The sequence below is a fragment of the Camelina sativa genome, chromosome 11 (genome assembly GCF_030686135.1).
Source record: "Camelina sativa cultivar CO46 ecotype springtype chromosome 11, ASM3068613v1".
NCBI classification, from domain to species: Eukaryota; Viridiplantae; Streptophyta; class Magnoliopsida; order Brassicales; family Brassicaceae; genus Camelina; species Camelina sativa.
In genome coordinates this window covers 38295640-38310770 of record NC_141890.1, presented here as the reverse complement: position 1 = coordinate 38310770, position 15131 = coordinate 38295640, and the positions used below count along the sequence as shown (strand labels likewise).

Sequence of the window (15131 nt, the reverse complement as noted above, 5' to 3'; positions counted from 1 at the left end):
CATTGTAAATATATATTTATATTTAAGATATGGAAACAACTACCCAAATATTAATATATACTTTAGGCTAATATTATTTTTGTTTCTTAAATAAAACAATAAAATATTGCTTAATTTTAAAAGGAAAATAGCAATTAAGTAAAGATAATTTATGGGAATAAAATTTATTGATCTTGGTCGATTTACTATATGTCATTTATTTACTTTTGTGTAATTTTGTAGGATTAAGATTTTAAATTAAAATTTACATAAGCAAAACTAAAAAGGTTAAACGAAAAATGTGTTTCAAAAATGTTAATATAGATTTAACTGGTTTAAAATGTAGAATAAATGCATAGGTAATTGTTTGACATTGTCAATTATTAAAATCACACAAATTATTATAAATTTCTAAATTATAAATTACCTTGAAAATTATAATAGAGAAACCAGAATGTTAGTTAATTAGACAAAAGCAGAGAAAATAAGATTATTTTAAAAGAAAAAATTGATACAATATTTAATTTATCTAGATTTAGTATCTTGGAAAATACAATTATGGGTTAATATCTTGGTACTTCATTATGATTTAATATCGGTGTACAACGGGTTAATATCTTGAAAAATACAATTATGATTTAGAATCTAGATATGGAATATAATTCCTTATACATTAGCATTAGTTGAGATTCAATATATATATATTTCTTATCATAATCAAAGAAATGCTTACCACATAAGGTTTGCGAAATTAACTAATAAGAGTAATGCTAACTATAAGCATTATTTCATGCTTAACTGAATATTGTAAAATCAATACCAAATTACCAAAATCTCGACATGATCAAATTTTTTTTGGGAAAACATCTCGACATAATCATAAATGCGATTTTATAGACATATTATCTTAGGAAACTATTTTGATTTGCCATATTTTAGTTATGGTTATCTTGTGTAATTTTTTAGGAGTTAATTTTTTAAAATAACTATAAGTAAAAGGGCATAACACAATGTACTTTTAAAAATGTTAATATAGATTATAAAAAAAATGTCAGATATGAAGGAAAATATCTTTGAGATAGCTTGAAACATTTAAAATTCAAATCTTAGGCCCAACATTGAGATGGAAATTGACTAACAATAGCCCAAGTAGAAGCAAATAGCGAGCGTATTTAGGCGACCAAATAATATACATCCGCCACGTAATGATATAAACTTTTGGTTACGGAAACAGACTCCATTACCCAACTAAATTACATAAATACCCACTCCTCCGTCCTTCTCCTCACACTTCCCTTTGGCGGCTCTTTTTTTTTATTTTCCTCCTCTTCTTCCTCTTCTCGTCGGAGCTCCGCGAAACCTCTCCTCAGAAATAAAAAAACCCTAAAGCTCAATTGATTCATACCCAAAGCTCTGCGTGCGTGCGAGGATGGTAGAAACGAATCAGCTCACACAGTATCTCGGAACTTTTGTTGACATTACTCGTTCCCCTACTGAGCAGGTACTTTTTGTTCTCTCTCGCTCTCGAATTTGACGACTTGGAACAGTTCCATGGATATTTTTATTTACGCAAGTTTCGTTTGTTCTCTCTCAGGATGATAGTCTTAAAGCGATTGCTTCTTCCTTGGATAATGATTCTTTGTCTATTAACCAATTGGTAAAAAAAACTTTATCACACTTCACTTTTCATCTTCTGTAGTCTTTTTGTTCTAGTGTTGTTTTTGTTGTTAATTTTGCTAATCTTTTAGATTAGAGAGATGGAGATGTATTTGACGACAACTGATAACGTTGTTCGAGCACGAGGTTATTTCGATTCACTGCCTTTTTTAGTTTTTTATATTGTCTCTCAATCTGAACGGAATTGGAACATTAGGTATTCTCCTGCTTGCGGAGGTTCTCGATTCTCTGAAAGCGAAGCCGTTAGCCAATGCAATTGTTCATACTCTCGTTGGATTCTTCACCGAGAAGCTGGTGATTTTGATACTTTATAATTTGATTTTTATCGAACTGTACTCAATTCCAATGTGTCTAGTTGGTTTTTTTTTTTTTTTTTAACATATAAGTGAAACAATTTGCTTGTATCAGGCAGATTGGAGAGCGTTGCGTGGGGCACTTGTTGGTTGCTTGGCCTTAATGAAGAGGAAAGATGTAGCTGGTGTGGTCACTGACATTGATGCACAAGCTATGGCGAAGTCAATGGTACAGAATGTGCAACTGCAGGCTTTAGCACCGCTTGACCGCAAGGTATGAAGCAGTTACTATCGCTATTCTGTTATCTGAATTACTTTGTTCTACACTGGGTGGTGTTTTTTCTTGAATTAATACACGACTTTCTGCTAAATGACTTTGCAGCTTGGTTTTGAACTTCTGGAGTGCCTTCTACAACAATACTCTGAAGCTATGTCCACTATGGTATGTATGTATGTTAGTTTATAATACCCTCTACTTGCTGATATGTAGTTCAGAATTGAAATTTCGATCTATTGTATGAGTGGTTTCTTGCAAATCTATTTGCGTTAGTTTGGTGGAAAGATTAATAATATCAACATGCAGATATGTGATATATAGCTCTTGGCTCGTTAAATCTTTTTGTGTCTGCCTTCTAAGAAGACAAATAATAATCTAAACATGCAAATATGTAATATATGGTCAGCTTGTCAAAAGCGTCACGTTCAGGTTTTCCTAGTTTGGCTAGTCTATATAGACAAAACACACGCAATTTCATCTTACTTTTGTGTTTTTGTCTAGTTTCTTGTTTAGATCTACTGGCGGCCTTTCCTTACTTTGTTCTAATCTTATGACTAAACAACCGTTTTCTAGGGTAATCTACTTGTCTATGCTATATGTGAAGCCATCGATGGAGAAAAAGACCCTCAATGCTTAATAGTAGCTTTTCATCTAATTGAGCTTTTGGCTCAATTGTTCCCCAGTCCTTCTGGTCCGCTTGCTTCTGATGCATCTGATCTTTTTGAGGTTTTTGGTTGCTACTTCCCACTTCATTTTACGCATGTGAGTTTAAAGCTTATCCTTTTTTTAATTTGATATATAGATGGGTTTCTCTTTCTTTCACTTAATTGTTTGGTGCGCTCTCTTTGTTTTTTTTAGACAAAAGACGATGAAGCTAATATTAGAAGAGAGGACCTCGCAAGGGGACTATCGGTGAGTATCTTGTCAGTATTTATGATTTTAGTAAAGTTTTTACTGTCTTATTGTAGCTCAATGGTTTAGGTTCTCAAGGTTAAGTATCAAGTTTGATTATTCTGGTTAAGTGTTCTTCAAAAAAAAAATTAGATCCTTAGAAAATGGTGTGAAGATTTGACAGAATAACTATTTTGCATCTCATGTCCATCCCTGGAAGCTGTAAGCCAGAATACAGTGACTAACCCTGTATATCTGATTTTGTTGTGCTTCTCTGCTTTGAGGGTATAGATGCCTTGATTTTCTGTAAATCTTGATCTTGAAAATCTGTCTCTGTTTCCTTACTATGCTGGTTTGTAGATAGGAATATATATATTTTTTCTACATCTAACTAAGTATGGCTTCCAGTTTCAAGAATGGGTGAAAAGGTATTAGGTTTAAATGGAGAAATTATGAATTCACTGATGTACGTCGTTCAATTTTGCAGTTGGCGATCTCTTCGACACCTTTGTTTGAACCTTATGCTATTCCGTTGCTTCTTGAAAAGCTTTCTTCTACTCTACCTATCGCAAAGGTGTGTGTTTAACATGTAGTTTTCTGTTCTAGATTATATGCCACTCTGGATGCTGGACAAGTGTAGTTATTTTTGTTCCACTCAAATCTGTCTAGGTTGATTCTTTGAAATGTCTGAAAGATTGCGCTATGAAGTATGGAGTAGACAGAATGAAGAAGCATTATGGAGGTCTTTGGTCCGCTTTGAAAGATACATTTTATTCTTCCACTGGGACACACTTGTCCTTCGCTCTAGAATCCATCACTAGTCCAGGGTTTGAAATGAATGAGATTCACAATGAAGCTGTTAGCCTTCTTCAGAGGCTTGTTAAGCAAGATATCTCCTTTTTAGGTTTCGTCGTTGAGGATATACGTATAAACACGGTCTTTGATACCATCTCTAGATACTCTCAGTTTAGGGGAATGCCTGACACAAGCAAACTGGAGGTTCTTGTTATCAGTCAGATACTGTCTGTTTCTGCCAAAGCTTCGGTTCAGTCATGCAATATAATCTTTCAAACCTTTTTCTTTCGCCTTATGAACACTCTAGGAATTGTAGAGAAAACTTCTAATGGCGATGTTGTTCAAAACGGAAACTCTACGGTCTCTACCAGACTCTATCATGGAGGTCTTCATCTTTGCATCGAACTTCTTGCAGCATCAAAAGACCTTACCCTGGGTTTCGAGGAATGTTCTCCAACACCTGAATGTGTACAGGAATCATGGTGCTCTATGGTGAAAAGATTCTCAGTTCCATTGATCCAGGTGTTTGCTTCTGCAGTATACAGCTCTAGTGATGATTCTGTTGCGGATGTATATCTTGGAGGTAAATGCGTGTCGTTACTTAATAGATATATATCCCATCTTAATGTTTTTTTCCCCTCTTTTTTCTTGCCTCTACTTTAACGTAATACTGAACCCGTGCTACTTTAATGTAATACTGAATTCTATTTTTTTTTTCTTCTGAATCAATACAGTAAAGGGTTTGCTAACTATGGGTATGTTTTGTGGTGGCTCTTCTCCTGTATCGAGATCTGAATTCGAGAAGATTTTGGTGACCTTAACATCAATCATCACATCCAAGAGTGGTAAAACAATGATGTGGGAACTGGCGTTGAAAGCATTGGTCTGCATCGGCTCATTTATTGATCGGTATCATGAGACTGACAAGGCTATGAGCTACATGAGTATAGTTGTCGACAATTTGGTCTCATTGGCATGTCCTGGTCATTGTGGTCTTCCATATCCAATGATGCTAGAAGCAACTTCAGAAGTTTGCTCCACTGGGCCAAAGTATGTGGAGAAACTGGTTCTAGGATTGGAAGAAGCTTTTTGTTCCAGTTTGTCTGATTTCTATGTATGTATTGCTTCCATGACTCCAGATCATAAAGTTTTCATTTATATTCGAGATAACTGTTTCTATCTCCATCAAGCAAGGGATCGAGAGCTTCCTTGTATCTAACTACTATTTGGATAACACTTTTCAGGTCAATGGGAACTTCAAGTCAATTAACAATTGCTCTCATCTCCTGGGGTGTTTAACCAACAAGTTGCTTCCACGGTATCCAAACTTTTCTTGAATTTCTTATATCTCATAGATAATCTAGCTTTGCCGTCGTGTGTGTTTAGAATTTTAGTTGTTTGTAAACAACCAAAAATTCTGGATGATACTTGGGTATGCCTTGCTTGTTGGTTTCCATGTTAATCTCTATCATACTTCGGTAGAATATTTAGGCTCGCTGTTAAGGTTCAATGTGTTATTTCTCTTCGTCAACCCCTTCTAACTCATACAAAGTAGATATCCCATCAACTTAACACTGAATGTTTATAATAAAAACACATGGAAACCAACAAGCAATGCAATAGCACGAGTGTCTTTTCTACTAGTCCTTCACAAAATAGAGATGATAACTATGATTATTTTGTGAGAGGAGAAGAGATGATAAACGTTAGTACTTTACGAAGATGTGATCTTAGCCTCTTTCTGTCTTTTATTCATTTACAAATTTTATCGTTCAGAGGGTGAAGACTTCAAAATATTTGTGGCGCATCCAGGGCTTCACTGTTTTTCATCTGATTGGAGATTGTTTCTCTCTATATCTTCTGTCAGTTCGTATCAGTCCTTTTGACTCGTGTTATTTTGTTTTGATCTCAAATAGTGTGGGCGAGATAGATGGTCTCGAGAAACTCTTGGTGCATTTCGCTATCAGTATGTGGAATCAAATTGAATCCTGTGGAGTTTTCAGTTGTGATTTTAATGGTGGGGTAAGTGCTCGGTCAAACTTTATATCCTTTGTTTTCTCTTCAAAGTAGGTTTGATTTATCTATTGTTAATGTTATGAATTTATGGTATAAATTTAGTTGCCCTTCTACAGCAGGAGTTTGTTGAGGCAGCGATCACAACAATGGGCCAAATTGTTGGAATTGCATTAGTAGATTCACAGAACAGTATAATCCAAAAAGCTTATAGAGTGGTCTTGCCAAGCACGCTTGCAGCTATGAAGTCTATTCCTTTGACCTTTGTTGCATTAGAGGATCTTCAACGTGACCTGTCCACTAGGGATGAATTGATACTTTCACTATTCGCATCAGTTATCATAGCCGCATCTCCCGCAGCATCCATTCCAGATGCGAAATCACTTATACATCTGTTTTTGGTCTCACTTCATAAGGGTTATATCCCAGCAGCTCAAGCTTTGGGGTCAATGGTTAACAAATTGGGCCGAGGTACCGGTGGAGCATATATCACAAGCGGTTGTTCCATGGAAGAAGCATGTGATATAATATTTCAAGCAGATTTTGCATCGGAAGAAAAGATTTCTTCCAATGGATCTGGTAAATTTATATGTGGAAGTGAGACAACCTTATCAAAAATATGTTTAGGTTTCTGTGGTTCTCTGGAGCATCAAACCCATGCTATCACAGGACTAGCATGGATTGGGAAAGGTTTACTCATGCGGGGTGATGAAAGAGTCAATGAAATAGCTCTGCTACTAGTGGAGTGCTTAAAATCCACCAATTGTTCCGGGCATGCTCTACATCCTTCTGCCATGAAACATGCAGCAGACGCATTCTCGATATTAATGTCTGATTCTGAAGTGTGTCTGAACAGAAAGTTTCATGCAGTCATACGGCCACTCTATAAGCAGCGATTTTTCTCTAAAATAGTTCCCATTTTGGAGTCTTTGATTATGAATTTCCAGACTCCACTATCGAGGTATACAAGCTTTAAGTATATATATATACTGTTACTCTGTTATATAAAGTTATATCTGATTGGTTCTACTACTCTTCCATAGAAAAAGTTCGGTACATCTTTAATGCTCTTGTGTTGTACTGTGCCTTCACCATAAGTCCTTCTATGTCATTTCCCTAGGAAAAAATGCAACTGCACCTAAAAGAACCTTATTAGTGTTCCTTTCTGGAACAATAAGAAGACCTCTTGGAGATTGATAGTTTAATTTTCGCTAGGTGTAGCTAGCACATAATAAAGTCATACTAGTTTAGGCTTCTTTGTTGCATCAAGTTTCAAATACTCATCATAAATAAGCAAGTTCCAGTTTATTGTGGATTTTAATCGATTTTCTTCTTACTGGTTTCGTCATTGTTTCAGAAAAATGTTGCATGTAGCTCTCGCGCATGTTATATCCAATGTTCCAGTAACGGTCATATTGGACAATACCAAAAAGGTAAGCCTCCATATAGACTTTGTATTTTGTACCTTTAGAAACAGTTTCTTATCAGTCCTTGGTCTGTGTAGCTACAACCGATGATACTGGAAGGCTTGTCTGTTTTAAGCATAGACTCTGTGGAGAAAGAAACGCTCTTTAGTTTATTACTGGTTTTATCTGGAACGCTTACTGATTCGAAAGGTAAGAAGAAACGTGGCGAAAGCTTATAATATCAAATCTTGCTTCATTTGTCGAAGATGACGTAGTTCTTATAGGATTTTAATTCGTTTGCGCCAAACCGTAAAGAATGATTATATGGTAATGATTTTAGGGGTTATGATCAGATGGTTGAGTGATTCAGTAACTACTAAATCTCAAAAGGAATTTCATATTCATTTTTTTCTTTGAGAAACAACATTTTTTTTTATTTCCCATTAACCACCATTTGATCTGTTTGCAGGACAACAATCTGCCGAAGATAATGCGCATATAATCATCGAATGCCTAGTCAAGCTTACATCATATCCAAATCTAATGGTGACTAATCAGTTTCTCTTCAGTTGCATCTTTTTTTTTTCAATGAGATTGATTCGTGGATCTTTTGATATAATAGTTCAATGTTAAATTGAATGCAGGTTGTTAGGGAGACAGCGATTCAGTGTCTTGTTGCGCTGTTGGAATTGCCGCATAGAAGAATTTATCCTTTCAGAATACAGGTTAGTTATCGAAAACGCAGGTTTTAGTATGTAGAGAGTAAGAAATGCGTCTCATGAATTTGAAATTTTGAACTTAAAAAGGTTTTACAAGCAATAGCAAAGTCACTCGATGATCCAAAACGGAGAGTTCGGGGAGAAGCAATTAAATGCAGGCAGGCTTGGTTAGTAACATGAAATTCATCAATAGTGTATTTTTATGGCTCGTAATTGCGATACTGATCATTGTCAAAATCAGGGCGTCAATCACATCCACGAATATCCCATTCTGAAGTTGAATTCAGAGATTCAGGAAGCCCAAGTTATGTTCTTCGAAGCAGTGCAGTGTTTTAAGCAATCACTTTTACTTAATTCTTTTAGATTTAGTTTCCTTATTGAGAGTGAGACATGTATATGCGATACCAAAAAATTTGTGATACAGTGGACACTTTCACTTTAGAGTTGAGTAGTTTTCAGTAGAGTATATTGGTTAGTGAATTTTAACTGATTTGGGGAATCCGAATAAAATTATAGGTTATCTCTGAATTTTAACATTCTTTTCATAATGTATTGCTATTTGCAAAACCAGTTGTATTTTATAATTTTTCATCAGATTTTATTATTTTAGCCAAGGATTTGATTTCACATAAAAGTTTAACAATTATCATAGTAGTTTTATGAAACTACACAAGATATGGCTGTCCTTAGCATGTAAGGAGACTTTACCAAACAAAAAGAAGAATTTAATACAATCAAATTACTCTCTGCTGATGTTTTACCGAGATATGGTATTGGTGACCACTTGGGTTTTTAAAGCAGTGTAATGGGATGGGACTGAAAAAGGTAATACCATAGCTTCCTTCTCGGACATAGCAGCTATAGGCTAGAGCTTCAATAAGTGCAACATTATGGCGAAGGGATCGCGTAACTATAGGTTAAGTGCAATAACTATAGGTTAATTGAAATACTTCTTTAGTGAAGGGATCGCCTAATCATGTGAAAATTCATAATCCATAATACATCATCAAGAATTTGACATTCATAATACATCATCTGTAATGTGATTATGTGCCATCTATAATGCACAATTAACAATAATAAAATCGCTCAAAGCTAATACAGTTTGTGTGTGTGTGTTGTACTTTTCATCTCTTCACACTCCTTAAAAGATCTTCCTGGTTCTTGTAACACCTCAACTTTGTTCCTTTTCAAATACGTTATACTTAGTATGATTCTTTTTGATAACCATAAACACCGTAAGACTACTTTATCACACAAGAATCAAAGAATGGTGAATACCAAATTAAATTAAAAATTAAATCTCAGGCGGTCATTAAATTAAAAAATTTATTTGTATATATGTTTATAAAATTTATAGCAACGAAATCCTATAAACCTATCTTGAAGCATAAATACTTGAAATTGGTCTTTAATTCTCCACAGTCACTTGAAATCGTATTTGGAAATCTATTAAAAATATAGCAAAGTGGGCAAGAATACGATGTTATCATCAACCGCCTGGTTTTGTGGATACAGAACGTCCTCATCATGTTTGTCGTTTGAAGAAGGCCCTTGATGGACTGAAACAAACTATGCGTGCTTGTACCAAGAGTTGAAAATTTTCCTTTGTTCTATGGGGTTTTGAATTCTGTTGTAAATACATCAGGTTTCGTTTACATCGATCCAAGGGAATCAAGCTTTTTATTGCTTAGTCTATGTCAATGATATTTTAGTCACAGGCAGCAGCAACGCTTGGGTAATAGACTTTATTACAGTGTTATCGCCCTGCTTCTCCTTGAAGAATCCAACAGACTTTACATATTTTCTTGGCACCTAAGCGACAAGGACTTCACAGGGTCTCCATTTAATGTAGAGAAAATTCATTTATGATTTGTTGGCTAGAACGAAGATTGTGGAAGCAAAAATGATGTCAATAAATTTTAAAAATGTATTTAAAATCCTATTTACAATCAAACGATAAATTTCAAAGATTGCAAATGTCAAAAATTTATTTTTAAAATATTTTAAATAAACTTAAATTAGTACAATTTTTTACTATCAAATCAATGTAACACACAGATCACATTTCTTGTACATCAAAGTGTATGAGGTTTAAAATAGTATTTGAATAAAACTCATGGCTCTGCATATCGTTTATCACAAGTTGACCACCTGTCCCTAAGTATTAATGAAGGTAAGCGTTGAATTCTTGAAGGATCCTGAAAAACGTGCGAGAATTATCAACCAGTAGTTTAGATGACTGAGTCATTAATTTATATGATTACTATGTATTTATATGTATCTTAATCACACCAGTTACTGTAATTAATAGCTTGAGACAAAACCTGCCGACAGAAAAAAATATCTAAATAGTTATATATTCTCTCCCTTTCAAAATATAAGATGTTTTAGAGAAATTTTCTGTTTCATAATATAGGATGTTTTTAAGTTTCTATGCAACTTTTAGATTAGTTTAGTATTTTATATCAAGTAGTATTGTTTTTGATTGGTTGAACCTGTTAAAAGTAAAAAAATTTTAATCTGCGTGCTTTAGTTAAAACATCTTATATTTTGAAACGGACAAAGTATATAGTAAATAGTACTACTATATAAGAACCATGTTGAGATCAACAACACCATCATAACTTTATTTTTCAATGGCAAAAAAAGCTGAACGGTCTTGTTATTCCGGTTACTTCTTGGGCAAGTTACCTCTAATATTTATTTTCGCCATCTTCCTCGTCGAAGCCGTCACTACTGGCGATAGTTCAGACTCTCCGTCATCCTACATTCCTTATTGGAATTGATATTCGCTTCAAGTTAATAGATTGGTTAGCTTAATTGGTTAACTCAGATAAGATATTTGTATTTGTATATAAACAACTCACATGTACAATCTTTTGATTCATTTAATGAAGAATAAAATTTTTTAGAACTTTCTCTAACAAACTTTTCTTATATCTTCTTCTCTCTGATCGTAATATAGTAGCAGAGCCGTCAAGCTCAGATCTACTCTGATTTCAATCTTTTTTCTTTGTTTTTGAGCTTGATTCTTCATCCCATTCGTTTGTTACAAGCATCGATGGTGACGGTTGCTCGAGCCTCTCGGAAACCAGCTTGTTCAAAGACTTCGACAAGCTCAGCTACCCGGAAGTCGTCCTTGATCTACTGGTGCTGTTGTTTCTCCTCCCATCTCTCCTTTAGCAGCTGGATCTCAGGCTATTGAAGCTTCACGAGCTGAACCAACACCAAATTTCATCGATCCGAACCATTCTCCGTTTTTTTATGCATAGTGCTGATCATCCAGATTTGAATATTGTTTCTAATCATATAGATGGAACAAATTATGATGATTGGAGTGAAATTGTGCTGATCGCTTTAGATGCAAAGAACAAGATAGGTTTTATTGATGGAACCTCACCTAGACCTCTTGAATCAGATAGCAATTTTCGTCTATAGTCTAGATGTAATAGCATGGTCAAATCTTGGTTGTTGAACTTTGTGTCTCCTCAGATTTATCGCAGTATCCTACGTATCTGTGATGCTAGCTCCATATGGCGTGACATTTATGGTCGTTTTCATTTGACCAACTTGCCACGCACATACAATCTGATTCAGAAGATTCAAGACTTACGCCAAGGTACCATGTCTCTCTCTGAATACTTTACTCAATTGAAGATACTGTGGGATCAGCTAGACAATACAAAGGAGTTGGATGAGCCTTGTATTTGTGGTAAGGCGGCTAGATGGCAGAAAAAAGTAGAGAGATCAATGACAGTTAAATTCTTGGCAGGTTTGAATGAATCTTATGCAATTGTGAGAAGGCAGATCATTGCTAAGAAAGTGCTTCCTTCTCTTGTGGAAGTTTACAACATTCTTGACCAAGATGATAGTCAGAAAAATTTCTCTCCCACAGTTGCTCAGCCGGCTGTTAGGTTTCAAAAATGACTTTAATGGTTAATATTACTTATGCGGAACCACAAATGATTTGCTATGTGCATAATGTGCCTAAGAAAGGACGTCCTATCTGTTTGTTTTGCAACAAAGGATGTCACATTGTAGAGAGGTGTTACAAGAAACATGGCTTCCCACCTGGATACAAAGGCAAGATTTCTGATAAGTCACAGAAGCCGCCTATTGTTGCTGCTCATGTTTCCATGGCACCACAACCTACCTCATCAAATGACAATCTAGAGAGTTTGATTGGCAATCTTACTAAGGATCAGATTCAACACTTTGTGGCTCTCTTCAATGCAAAGTTATAGACACCTTCTACCTCCATTAACACTAATGCAGGACCATCACACTCTGCGGTTGATTACACTATTATCTCATTCTCTCCTTCTACCTTTTACTTTGTTGGCATCCTAGCGGTTTCTCAACATAGCCTTTCAAGTGGAACATGGGTGATTGACTTTGGTTCAACTCACCATGTTTCATATGACTGAAACAGTTTTATCTCTTTGGATACTACTATTGAAAGCTATGTCAATATGCCAACTGGATCAACTGTTAAAATCAGTGGTATAGGGAAAATAAGACTTAACAGTGACATGATTCTCTGCAATGTTCTGTTTATCACTGAATTTCACTTGAATCTGATCAGCATCAGCTCTTTAACGTCTTGTTTAGGCTCCAAGGTTATTTTTGATCCTTCTTGTTGTGAAATACAGGATCTTACTAGGGGATCGACCATTGGACAAGGTAGAAGGATTGGAAACCTCTATGTGCTAGACACAACACCTCCACCTCCATCAGTCTCAGTCTCAGTGAATGCAGTGGTGGACATTAACATGTGGCACAAGACGCTTGGAAACCCTTTTATTCACGAGTGGGTGCTATATCAAAAGTTTGGGGAACATCAAGACATAAGAATAAAGGCTCAACTTAGTGTCATGTTTTTCATTTGGCTAAGCAAAAGAAGTTGTCTTTCCTCTCATCAAACAATCTATGTAATTCGAATTTTGAGTTGTTACAGATTGACTTAAGGGCACCTTTTTCAGTGGAAACTGTTGATGGATATAAGAATTTTTTGAAATTAGTGGATGATCATTCACGAGCTACATGGGTTTATCTTCTCAAAACTGAGTCAAAAGTATTGAAAGTGTTTCCAGATTCATTAAAAAAGTAGAGAATCAGTATAACGTGAAAGTAAAGGCAGTAAGATCCGATAATGCTCAACAATTGAGGTTTACCAAGTTTTATCAAGAACATGGGATCGTCTCTTACCATTCATGCCGGGAAACACCAGAACAAAACTCCATTGTGGAACGTAAGCACCAACGTATCCTCAATGTAGCAAGGGCCCTCATGTTTTAGTCTCAAGTCCCGTTAGCCTACTAGGGAGATTGCATTCTCACTGTAGTGTTTCTTATTAACAAATTGCCCTCTGCTCTGCTCTCAAATATGACTCCTTTTGAAATCCTCACCGGTAAGAAGCCCGTTTATGATCAGATTAAAACTCTCGGTTGTCTCTGATATGGATCCCTTTCTCCAAAACAGAGACATAAGTTTCAACCTCGATCAATGGCTTGCATCTTCCTTGGTTACCTTGCCAGTTATAAAGGTTACAAGATAATGGATTCAGAAAGTAACAGAGTTTTCATATCCAGAAATGTTGAGTTTTGTGAAGAAGTGTTTCCACTGGCAAAAGGGAGACAAGCTGACTTGTCTGCTGAAATGATCACATCGATGGATTCTTTTCCTCCAATTAATAGTTTTTCAATCCCTTCTTCACAACCTTCTCCACCAACACAAATTTCTCCACAAACACAAATTTCCATATCTCATCGAGCTAAGAAACCTCCTGCTCACTTGCTAGACTATCATTGTTATTCTCTTGTTAGTGATGTTGTTTCCCCATTTCATCTTATCTTTCCTATTCCAAACTCTATCCCTCACATTTTTCTTACGTCACTCATATCACTCAAATTCCAATCCCTCAATCATATTCTGAGGCAAAGAATTCCAAACAGAGTGATTTTGTAGATACAGAGATTGGAGCTATGGAAAGGACAAACACTTGGGATGTAACCAGTTTACCTCCGGGGAAGAAAGGAGTGGGTTGTAAGTGGGTTTTCATGTTGAAGTTTCATGCTGATGGGAGTCTAGAGAGATACAAAGCTCGCTTGGTAGCCAAAGGATACACATAGAAGGAAGGGTTGGAATAAAATGAAACGTTGATCATGTGGCTAAAATGGCTACTTTGAAGTTGCTTTTGAAGGTCTCAGTCAAATAAATGGTTTCCTAATCAGTTGGATATTTCGAATGCTTTTTTGAATGGCGACTTGGAGGAGGAGATATATATGAAGTTTCCGGAGGGTAGGGGGACCAATTGCCTAAGAATGTTGTTTGTCGTCTCAAGAAATCAATTTATGGTCTAAAGCAGATGTCTCGACAATGGTTTTTAAAGTTTTCTGCTTGTCGCCTACAGCTTGGCTTCATTAAAGTTCATGGTGATCACACTTTATTTGTCAAATATGGTGAGAGTGAGTTTGTGGCAGTCCTTGTCTATGTTGATGACATTGTGATTGCGAGTACAATAGAAGCATCAGCAACTCAATTGACAAATGTTCCCAAGATCTATTTCAAAATGTGAGAACTTGGTCCTTTGAAGTATTTCTTAGGCCTGGAAATTTCTCGGAACACAGAGAGAATTTCTATCTGTCAACGTAAATATACATTGGAATTGCTCTCTTCTGCTGGTATGTTGGCCTATAAACCCGCTTCTACTCCTATGATTCCCAACTTAACGCTTTCCAATACATCTGGAGAGTTACTTGAAGTTAGGGAAATGTACATAAGTCTTGTTGGGCATTTGATGTATCTAACTGATACTAGGCTTTTTGTGTGTCTATCCTAGTAGGTTCAATTAACCTTATGTAGTTGTAGTACTTAAGGTATCAATCCAAATGGGATGATGCTAGTCACTCAAGATACAATCAAGATTTTACAAGTCAAGCCAATTCAAAGAGAGTGTTTTTATCTAACAATCCTAGAATGATCAGAATGCAAAACGAAAATGAGCTACAGGACTAGAAACGAGAATGTATGACAAGAAGCAAAAATAAATGAAAACAAAAAACGAGTCTAGGCAAGA

At 35.7% G+C, this 15131-nt stretch overlaps 3 protein-coding genes across 10 annotated transcripts; all 3 read left to right on the top strand.

The window, feature by feature from the left end:
- Positions 1–1179: 1179 nt before the first annotated feature.
- LOC104725294 (MMS19 nucleotide excision repair protein homolog) lies at positions 1180–8664 on the top strand. 8 transcript variants are annotated; one of them, XM_010443925.3, is made up of 20 exons: positions 1180–1480; positions 1574–1636; positions 1728–1782; positions 1853–1950; positions 2065–2223; positions 2332–2391; positions 2800–2988; positions 3085–3138; positions 3605–3691; positions 3787–4495; positions 4647–5026; positions 5157–5230; positions 5829–5934; positions 6045–6886; positions 7283–7358; positions 7430–7541; positions 7801–7877; positions 7976–8056; positions 8138–8217; positions 8292–8664. In XM_010443925.3, the coding sequence occupies exons 1-20, from the start codon at positions 1409–1411 to the stop codon at positions 8323–8325; spliced, it is 3408 nt and encodes a 1135-aa protein (XP_010442227.2). In that variant the 5' UTR covers positions 1180–1408; the 3' UTR covers positions 8326–8664. The 8 variants fall into 8 exon arrangements, 6 of the variants coding, with proteins under 6 accessions (XP_010442227.2, XP_010442228.2, XP_087330917.1 ...); XM_010443926.3 differs by having other exon boundaries at positions 1187–1480; positions 6048–6886; XR_015572149.1 differs by having other exon boundaries at positions 1222–1480; positions 2069–2223; positions 6031–6886.
- A 2842-nt stretch (positions 8665–11506) lies between these two features.
- Positions 11507–11980, top strand: LOC147935124 (uncharacterized). Its single transcript, XM_087472866.1, has one exon. The coding sequence runs from the start codon at positions 11507–11509 to the stop codon at positions 11978–11980; it is 474 nt and encodes a 157-aa protein (XP_087328992.1).
- LOC147935123 (uncharacterized) lies at positions 11977–14894 on the top strand. Its single transcript, XM_087472865.1, has 8 exons — positions 11977–12290; positions 12486–12600; positions 12706–12924; positions 13011–13127; positions 13535–13873; positions 14008–14163; positions 14466–14568; positions 14659–14894. The coding sequence occupies exons 1-8, from the start codon at positions 11977–11979 to the stop codon at positions 14892–14894; spliced, it is 1599 nt and encodes a 532-aa protein (XP_087328991.1).
- Positions 14895–15131: the final 237 nt, after the last annotated feature.